Raw genomic sequence first — 10,891 nt, forward strand, 5'->3', positions numbered from 1 at the left:
CTGCTGCGTAAAGCCGCGGGCGGGCGGGGTGCTTTGGGTAGCAGCGCTATCTTTCATTAGATCCATTCTTGAGTCGGGGTAATAGTAGAGATCCTGCCCTGCAGCACGGCAGCACAGCGGGGTGGGGACCCCCCCGCCCACAGCTGAGGACAGGAGGGCGGGCAGGGAACGTGGAGGGAGGGGAAGCGGGAGGCAGAAAACGCTAGTGCCAGGCTCCTGTCTGTCCGTTTGACGGGGGAGAGCAGGTAGCTTGGGCTCAGCGCCGACGTTAGCGAAACGTCCCGTCGAGGCAGCCCTCTGCTTTCTTAAAGAAGGGCTTAGCCTACAGCCAAGTGTAACAAGGAGGGCTGTCAAACTGTTAAAAAATGTGATCGCTAGTGGTTGCGCAATTTAAAAAAATTAATCACAATTTTAATCACAGAGCCAAATACTCAAAACGATGCAGGGGCTTTGAATAGTTGGGGCGGGGGAATTGTGAAGGTGGGGCAAGTCACGGGGGTGGGGGGAGAGAGGAAGATGGAGGCCCCATGCTGAAGGAGGGAATGGAGAAGGGGCAGGTGCTAGGGGGCCTGAGGCCAGGGCAGGTCTGGCACTCATCCAGGAGTGCAGGGGAGGGGGGGGGGAAGTAGTTCCTTGTCCCTGTGCACCCCTGGGGGAGGAATGGGGGGCATATCCCCCAGACTTGTGCATGGGGCACAGGGGGGCTGCCCATTGCAGGCTGGAGCTCTGTACCCTGCTGCCTTTGCACTGGGAGCCGCACGATGCCATGTTGTGCCTTCCACCACTGAATGGGGAAGGGACACACGGTGCGGCCAGTACACGGCTCCTGGGGCAAAGGCTGCAGGGTGCAAAGACCCAGCCTGCAGTGGGCAGCCTGCCTCCACCTTGCATGCAAATCCAGGGGTCATGTGCCCCCCTATGCCTCATCCAGGGGTGCTTGCAGCAAGTGAGCCTTCTGCAGCTCTGTCCCATGACCTGCCCCAGCCCCAGGGCCCCATTCACCAGTACCTGCCCTACTCCCTCCCTCCCGCTGTGCCCCCCAACCCCTTCCTTCTCCCCCCACAAACTTACTGACTCAGCACTGCTCTAGATGCAGCATACAGGCTACTGGTGTGTCTGCCTGTGCACCCCTCCTCCCCACTTCCTCTGGCTGCAGCCACCAGGAGCCTGCACCCAGGCTGCCCTGCAGTCCTCTGTGCTGCCACTGCTTCCCTGCTGGGCAGCCTGGAGGCAGTGGAGCAAGGCATAGGCTCCAAAACTACATGCACAGTTAATGCATTTAAAAAACTACTTCAAGAACCAATTACCACATGAATCCTGTGCACTAACTGCAATTGACAGGCCTAAAAAAAGATCGACGTAGCAAAACAAACTAAACCATTTATGGTAGAGATCTAACCATGAAAAAAGTGAGAATTGCTGAAATAAGATTTTTAACCAACTTACTTAAAAACCTGGTTAACTCAAATACCTGACCAACCATTGGTCAGGCCACCTTGCTAGTGAATCTATCTGCCTACATATCTTTCAATGAAGTACACAGGAAAGTCCCAGTCTATGTTCTCTAGTTCAAAGACACCTTTAACAAAAGCAAAGAACTTTGTTTTCGTTTGTGAGGGGCAAGGATATATCTTAGGGCGATATCTTTTATTGAACCAACTGTGTAGTTACGATAGTTATACAAGCTTTCAAATGCAAGACATTCTTCATCATTTCTGACCAGAACAAATACGTTATGAAAGCAGGAAGGAAAAAAATAATAAAAGGACTTGCAAACATATATTGGATTAGTAGGAAGAAGAAAAGAGGAGCCTCCTTTGCAAGTCACTTAAGGCCCATAGCTTTTCTTCTTGAAGAATTGCATAGTTTAGATTAATAAATTTACCCACTACTGATGGTGTAGATATGTTGCTGAAGCATAGGTAGTAGGCTGTCCCTTTACTGAGGCACAAGAAAAAAAACCCCTAAAACCATGAGCTGTTTATGGTTATACTATAAAAATATGAAAATAACTTAATTGATTTCAGAATTCATACTGATCTGGAGTACTCAAACAGCAAGGTCCTTTAAAGTCTTCACATATCCAATATAATTAAGCAGAGAAAGTAAGTATGAACTTAAACTTCCACAGGAATCATTTGAAACCCTGGGAGACTGATGCACAGGATTTCTGCTGTCTAGAGGCATGGAGTTTCAAGTAAATAAGACACACTACAAGAAATTGTATTTGTTGTATTGGTTGATAGTATATTTACTTTGTACTATCAAATTCTAATCGGTCCTTATACAAGCATCATTCATTAGTCATTATCTTTTATTTGAAAAATCAAAGAACCTGAAGTGCTTTCACCACATAAGAAACAGAAATCTACAGAATAAAAATAAATAAATTGCATCAACACATTAGTCGGACCTCCCAAATGATTCCATACACTCAGGATTTTAATAAATGGACAGCTAGTCAATCAATGAATGCTACAGTCTTAGAATAAACATTTTAAAACGAAGTCCATGGGACAGGTACAAACACCCTGTAACACAAAAAAAGTATTTAAAACATTTTTAGAAATGAAAACGTCAAGTTCTATGATTTAAAATCAGACAATTCTAAATGGTCTGACCATAAGTTACCGTTCCACCATGTTTTGTTCCCATTTAGCACAAATTAAAACTTTGAAGTAAATCACAGTATTTTAAAATAGCAAGCCGCTTTTTCAGATCTTAAGCACACTATATAAAATAAATTCCCCAGTTAACCTACATCTCCAGAATACTTGATATAGCTGATTTTTTTATATTGCATCATGATTTATTGTCTCCTAAAGTGATTAAAAACAACTGAAATCCCATAATAAATTAATGATGCCCTAGAAAACAGCCAACTGCTGAAACCGTTTCATCCCAGGGATGAATTTTAAGTAGTCCACTTACGAGGTACTTTCTACTGGCACTCATTAAGTAATGTGTAAACAATGCCAAAGTAACTTTATAACATGCTGATAGTTGAATCCACTTTAGTGTCTCCAATTGTGACCTCTTAGGAATAAGTAGTACATTAAGGTACCAACAATATAATCATGACTTGACATTTCAGACACAGAACAAGAGTTCAGTCATGAAATTGTAAGCCAAAGCAAAGAGCACTCTTGCATCAAGAACATTTAAAAACGTTAGAAGTTCAAACAAATGATGAGCAATAAATCTCAGCCTTAAGTCAGTAAGATGAACTAGACATAATGGTATATTATCATAGCGATTTCAAATGGATAATGTTCTACTGGAACATTTATTCTACTTTAATATTGAAGTTCGAATATTTGATACCATTTCAGTTAACTTATACTGAAGATTATGATCAGTAACATACACCTAATTTTCATTGAAAGAATTAAGGTAGTGACTTATGTCAGAATAGTATTTCGAGTTTAGCACCCTCTTTTCCACAATTTGGGATGCAAAAGTGATAGCTTAGTTCACTAAACAAGGGTTTCCATCCTGCAAGATGCTGTATAATCTCAGTTCCCACAAGCTTGATGTGGATAAACTGTGAAACTACAGTGGAACTCAATAATACTTAGTTTTCCATAAGCTTGCAAAAATCACAAAGGTGACTAGAGCTTGATCTGCTTGAGTGCTAATTAAAAAATATTTTGAAGCAACAAGATACAAAAAGGTGCAACTTAACCTAACATGAAACAAGTGCATGATGGGTAAAAACAAAACCAAACCTATAACAGATACTAAAATGTTCTCACGCTGCCCAGCCAGTAAGCCCATGTACCCTCCCGACTTTCTTCTAGAAAGGATGCGCTGAAACAAATACGTTTAAGTTTATGTGGCCTTTTAAATGTTGAATTCTTAGCTAAAACTGCTACAAGCGCCAATTTTGTAGGTGAAACAGCAGCACTTACCTACTAGTAGTCCCATTTTCTCTACACCTTATTTTGAAAACCATAGAGAATTATATTATGGATGGCAAAGGATAACAACTTCTGGTCTCTACCAGCTAAAATTAGATCTAGACTACAGACAGATCTATCTACTGAAATATTCTGTTCCCTGGATATTATGGGAAGAAGCCATCTATTTGGTGCCATAAAAATATCTGCAACAATTGAGACACATATTACCCAAATAAAATATGCTTCACTTCCCGTATTTCCCATTTTCTATCATGCAAGTTGAAATCTGGGCAGAACTGTAATCATAGCTTTTAGTGGTTTTGAGAAAGAAAAGTGTTAAGACTAGTTAACAATCTGCCACTTAATTGACATATTTGGAACATTTCCAACTTAAATATGTGACAACATAAACAGCACTGGTAGATAACTAAAAGAACGAAACCTCCACTGAAGGAGGACAAGTTATTCTTTCTTACATAAGAAAAAATAAATACATTACATTTTTTGCTATTGATTTTTGTTTTAATTTTTATTTTGAAAAATATTTAAAAAGCTGATCTGATGTATCAACTAATTCAAATGACATTTTTAATTAAGTCACCTTGGCACATGATAGAAAGTGTAATACAAAATTGCAAAATGGTCAACCATTACACGTCTGTGTATTTAACATATATGAGCTTGTCCATAACCCCACCATTGACATATCTAGACCCAAGTACCACTTATCTAACCACACCTATAGATGTACTCTAAACCTAGATGTATGCAGGTAGGCTGCTCCCAGTTCATCCTCAGCAGCTGCTTTCAAGTACACCAGAGACTGAGGACATTCACATTTTTTTCTAAAAGCAAACAGAAAATTGTCTATGTATAGTTAATACAACTATATTAAGTAAATGGATCATAATGGTACATTGTTAGAGGTACTTAGAACTCAAATATGAAACGCACAGTAATGCCAGTAGAAATCTTCTGTCCATAACTAACAACTGTATCCACATCTTACAAAAGCCTGCAGTGTTCTATTCTCATTTGTTTAGTGGACAGGATTGAATTTAGTTCAAACAACTAAACTTTATCTTAATTTTGGAAAAATTGGAATACTTTACATGAAACCTGTGCTTTTATATTCAAGTGGGTTGGCTTGGTTTTCCTATTCTGATATCTTAAAAAAGCTTAAAAGATACAGAAAGTGTGCTACTACTACATTGGACCAATACATTTTAGCAAGAAGCAATTGGAATTCAGAACTCTACCTATATCTCAGCTCTGGGTTACCATGTGCTCAGATGACAAATCTAATCCACTCAGTGGCATCCAGTCCAATGCAAACTTTTTTAGGTGGGGGGAGAGCTAGAAGAGCAATCTTTGGGACTGATGTGTTCTCTCAAAGTTTCTCTGCCAAACTTGTTCCCCAAATCTTTTTACTCCATAGACTATAAAAAAATCTACATGTAATATAATCCAGATTCAATTAGAATCAATAATTTAATGTTAATAATTCAGCAAAAAAGCTGTATCCTTTAAAAATATTTAAAGCACAAAACTTAAGGTGGAATACCCTTGATATTTTGTAGGCAAGTGGAATTATAAGGAATCCAATATTAACTTTTCATACCTTTTAAAGGTTTTATTTTTTAACTATCTTTATAAAGTAGTAATGATGTATAGTATACATCCAACCAAAATATACAAGTGCCTTTTCAGCTGATATACAGCATGCCGTACATCACTAAGGCACTCAAGAGGTGAATTCATCTCATGATAAATACAGCAAACAAGTTTCAATGATAAAGAACCAGTTTATGAGTTTCTGTAGCAACTGTTGTATGCAAAATAACTAACTGTAGCAAACAAGGTACAACACAGCATGTTAACATGCTCAGAACTAACACGAAATATTGTCATCACTATCCACCCCTTCTTTCAAAGGCACTGAACATCTTTTGCTCTCTTTGGAATACATAAACGTTTGCAACTTCTCACTCATTTTAATCAATATGATCAAATTTATGTAACAAAAGAACTATGTTACTAATCATTCCACTCCCTCCCAGATGCAAACTGAACACAGCAAGGATTATGCACACTTTTTTGAAGCCCTGCTATCAATTCAACAACTGCTACACTACTATATCTGATCCTTCAGCATTCAAGGCTTAGATTATTGTATAACTCAACAAAGATCCCACCTCGTATCAAGTTTTCTGCAAAAAAAACTGTTTCAAGTAATAAAACAAAATACTTGAAATAAAGAGACAAATTCAAAAAACCTCATCATTATTTAAAACAAACAAAGCCCCCCATATTTTATAAACCTTTAAAGCTTATAAAAGCCAGGAAATGCATTTAAAAGAATCTTTAAAATATTACATCCTTTGATGTGCTGTTACGGTCAGGAAAGCAAATGATAAATGTTATAAAGATGGTCGATGTATCTCTTCCCTCAAATGAATTTCCATTTTGTTAGGTTTTAGTTTTAAATACTTACTCAAATTTTAGATCAAATCAAGACTCCTTTAAATGACAGTATTACCAAGTCAACCTGTTGATCATGCCAGATGGTGTCTGCTTGAAAACAAGAAGTAGTCAGAACTGAGCTGACAATGCTGCTTTCAATATGGATGGGGCACAATTTGCTCTTCCATAGCTACTGCACTGTAATTTAAGTGTTGCTTCTACCAGCAGCCAGGACTCTGAAGCTAGAGCACATAAAGATGAAGTATAAAGCTGCCTTTTTACAAACTACCTTTTTAGAACTTAACTAGATTTTCATAAAGGGAAGGCAAGTGATATCATCACTTTCTTAGCTGTCTTAGTTTCTCAGCCATTTGGCATGTTTAAATATATTTATAGTCCTATTGATTATAGTATGTGTCTTTGAAGTAAAATTGAGTTATAACAATTTCACTAGTCCATCCAATAGTTGAATTACATCAATTATTCCTTTTGCATTTCCATGAAGATGGTCCTTCATCCTGCAGCCTTTTGAGCTTTGGTCCAAGCAGGAACCACCAGCCAAATCCTAGAACAACGCAGATAATGGATTCTACGTAGTAACCATCTAGAGTAGTCACGCAAGAGCCACCTTCTTTTGCACAAAGCTGCAAAAATAAATAAATAAATGAAATTTAAAGAGACACATTTACCCATTAATTAATACCTGTATTCCTAGAGTGCTTTGTATATTGGTACTGCTTCTACATCCCAATACATAAAAGCATTCTAGGTCCATGTTTGAGCCATAAGGATCAGGAAACAATGGGTCTGTCTTAAGAAAACAGCTGTAATATCCCAGTCACGACAAGAAGTCAAATCTGAAGCCCTGCAGTCCTTCAGTTGTGCCCATGCCATATTGTTTTATTATGTGTGTAGTTGTACAATTTGTTCTTTTCCAGAAACGTTATGAGCACATGAGATACTGGGAGGGTAGCCAGGTTCACTGATCTACTTTAAAAGCAGCAATAGGTCACAGACAGAAAAGGTGCAGAGTGGGGTGGGAGGTCAAAAAGAGCAAGTAAGAAGAAAAATCAAAAGAGAAGGAAAGTGAAAATAGGAAATCCTCAGAGTAGAAAAAAGGAAAAGCCTGCTAATAAAAGAGTACTTAAAATTACAAACTAAATCTGTAAGATTCTCCTCCAGCCAAGTTTGAGAGGGGTAACCACAGCCTTTATTACTGCTAACATAGTGCCTTTCATTAGTAATGTGGTCACTTAAAATCATTCCCTTTTCCCCATCCCAAAATGCAAAAAGAGGAAAAAATATCCTCCAGATGTAGTTTTATAGAAGAGGTTTATATATGGCATTTAATAATGAAAACCACACAGATGTGTGTGGGTCAGAGGTGGGGGCAGACTGCCCACTGCAGGCTTCGGCTCCCACCCTGCTACTCCCCGCTGGGATCTCCGCAGACCAACATGTGCTACCTGGCGCTGCAGGGAACAGCAGAGCCCTGAAGGGATCTCCTTGCTGCTGTGAGCTCCAATCTGCATTTTACTCTGGTAAGGGGGGAAATCCATGTTTTGCTCTGTTTTTCCATGGGAAACGGAAAACCCAGATCCTTGCTCATCAGGAGAAGTTTAATATATAATGGGTCTTAGTTTTTATCAATATCTTGGAATGTGGAAGACTAAGAAAAGTCAGCTATTACTGTATTTCAATGAGCAATAGACTGGAGATTATCATAACTCTCAAACTTACTTCAGCAACAGTTGTGGTTCTACAGTTCTGTTCCTGGGCTCCTACACACTCTTTCATTGTAAGTGGGTCCACAAGCCAAAGAGCTACAGTGGCAGGCCAGTTTCCTCCTAGATTCGATACAGTATTGAGGAGTGTCATATATGTTCCTCCAATCAGTGGATCACTAACTTTGGCATTGAAAGCCATAATAGCAACATACATGCTGTACAACGTAACCTAAGGGAAACAAACAGTAAGATATTTTCAATTACTTTTAAATCTGTTTTCACCCTCACCATCAAGTAAAACAAATAACTTGAAATCTAGCAACATTTATCTTGAGTTGTTCTTCCAGCGTCTTGTGCTCCTAAATGCTAAAGTAGTTAACTCTAGCAACAGTGTTTCTCTACATTGGGGTGGGCAATTATTTCATATGGAGGGGCAGAGGCCACTTAACAAGGTTCAGGTAGCTGTCAAGCTGCGCACACAAAATCTTTTAGAATATATCATTTTAACAAGTTACAGATAAAAACAAGTAATCTATTTTTAGTATAACATCTACTATAAAATATTAATCATATTTCAAAAACTATTTTTGTCTTGATATTTCTTTTTTTGAGTAGCATATATAGAAGCAATTGCATAATAGCTCAAAATATTTTTTTACTGCAGTACATTGTGGGGTGGGGTGTGGAAGGGGGGGCATGGGCTGCATGTGGGAAAGAGTAGGGTGTATGGCCACTCCAAATGTGGCCTGCAGGGCTGCCCATGGGTCAGGAAATTTGGTGGCAGGGGAGCAGTAGTCATTAATACCGCCACCTTCCCCACTGCCAAATACCCAACCCCACAACCCCCACATAGCGGCCGCATCCCCTCCTCCCTCTGTACAGCCAGACCAAAGTCAGGCCCATGCTATCTCCTTCCCCTCCACATGGCTGGGTCAGGGCTGGGCCACACACCCTCTTCCCCACTCTATGTGGCCAGATCGGGGCTGCCATGCCCACCCCAGACTCCAGACTGGGACCACCAGCCAAATCTGGTGTGGAGACGGACATTTTGGTCCATGGAACAAAAAAAGCTGAGCACCACTGTCTTACGTTGACAAAAGGAAGAGCTATAAAAATGGAAAAATTTTATGGGGATAGGAACAGACTATTTTGACAGCATGCTTGATACCTGATGTAAAGCATAGCTCAGCAATACCACAATGTAGTAGTAAGTTGGAAATCCCCCTTCGTGTTTCACTTTAGGAGTCCACCAAACCAAAAAAGCAAATTCCAAGCCAAGCAATAACCTGCAAAGAGGAGGAGACAGGATTTCTTAATTCAAAACACAGACATGAATCTGCATGTCCTGATGAACATCTGTATATGCCTTACATTCAACAGACACCTTTTAAAACATTCAACAACATATGTATATTTTATTTTGCCTATTCAAGTTTAAGCTGCCTTAACATCTAAAAAGCAGTCAAATGGATATCAACTGTTTTTTAACTCGCTTACATACTTCTGTACAAGTAGCTAAAATTTTAAACATTTCATACCAAAGCCAACTTTGTTTGGCAGCAAACAATAAAAAGGTAAAAGAGGAACAAGCCTCTGATAATAAGCTTCTTCATTTTCACATATCCATGACTTTCAGAACATTTTAGGCTAAGAAAGAGAATGCAGAATACAGCTAATTTTAGAAGAATTGTAGTAAAATATTATTTATTCAAATTGTCTTCACAAGAGGAAAATCTATACAAATTTACTACACAAACAGTGCACAGAAACATCAAAATAATATTTAAACGTACAGCTGAAAACTACAATTACACTATTTATGGAATTAGTGAATAGTATAATGAGACAATATTGAGATCAGTCTTATAGGTAGGGACCTGCAAAATTCACAATTTTGCAGTTTCTGCAGAAACTGCAAATTTGGTAGGTCCCCCGTGAAAAATCCTGGTCCCTACAAAAAAGCAGGAAGACAACAATGAGAAAGCAGGGGAAAAAACAGGCAGCTGCAAACATTGAAGGGCAGGAAGCCCAGGTGTCCTGGAGCATCGCGCGGGGGGGATTGGTTGAAAGGCCCTGGAAGTCCTGCCTCTCCCCAGAGATTAGGAGGGGTGGGACTTCTGGAGCCCTTCAGCAAATATCACAGGGGTGGGGGGCCCTCCCGCCCTTCCCTGGAGATTGACAGATGCCCATCTCACAGAGATTGACAAATGGCCACCTGTCAGTCTCTATGGAGGAATGGGACATCCATGGACCCTCAGCCAGAGGTGTGGGGGGAGGCCTGCCACGTTCCACTGTAATAATTGTGCCTGACACTGTGTTAGGATCACAAAACACGGAGGCAGCCTCCATGAATTAGGTACATCCCTACTTACACAGACCGTTTAGTACTGTATCCCTACAGCATTCCACAACTGAAAGTCCCAATGAAACATATGGACTATTAGCCTGAGTAGGTCAAGAGAGACCACCTTTGCATTGAGAACTTCATTTCTGTGCACTTACGAGTCACTGACTTCAGCAAGACTAACTGGAGAGTAAAAGGCTTCTCAAGTTGAGTAAAAAATATTAATGGAAGAACACTGTCCCATTTTAAAATTATAAAAAACTAAGTCTGTCTGTCCATCCGTAATGCTTTATTCGTGCTCTGATTGGATGACAAACAGCCAATCAGAGTGCAAACAAATGTTCCAACAGGAGCTGGTGGCCGGTCAATGAGGGTGGGGACAGGGGACGGAGATGGGGAGCGAAGCCAGCTCGACCCCCCCCAACCCTGCTCCCTGGAGGCAGGGGCAATGGAGT

At 40.0% G+C, this 10,891-nt stretch overlaps 1 protein-coding gene across 1 annotated transcript in view; it reads right to left on the minus strand.

Annotated features, from left to right (window-relative positions):
- Positions 1–1,626: 1,626 nt before the first annotated feature.
- SLC33A1 (solute carrier family 33 member 1) overlaps positions 1,627–10,891 on the minus strand; it is a gene marked incomplete at its 5' end in the record, with an annotated part of 16,418 nt that continues 7,153 nt past the window's right edge. The window contains 3 exons of the mRNA XM_006016480.3: positions 1,627–7,009; positions 8,106–8,321; positions 9,261–9,378. Of these exons, the coding sequence (XP_006016542.2) occupies positions 6,842–7,009; positions 8,106–8,321; positions 9,261–9,378 (502 nt within the window). The remainder of the gene's footprint in view (positions 7,010–8,105; positions 8,322–9,260; positions 9,379–10,891) is intronic.

This window comes from Alligator sinensis, unplaced genomic scaffold, assembly GCF_000455745.1.
Source record: "Alligator sinensis unplaced genomic scaffold, ASM45574v1 scaffold60_1, whole genome shotgun sequence".
In the NCBI taxonomy this organism is placed as follows: domain Eukaryota; kingdom Metazoa; phylum Chordata; order Crocodylia; family Alligatoridae; genus Alligator; species Alligator sinensis.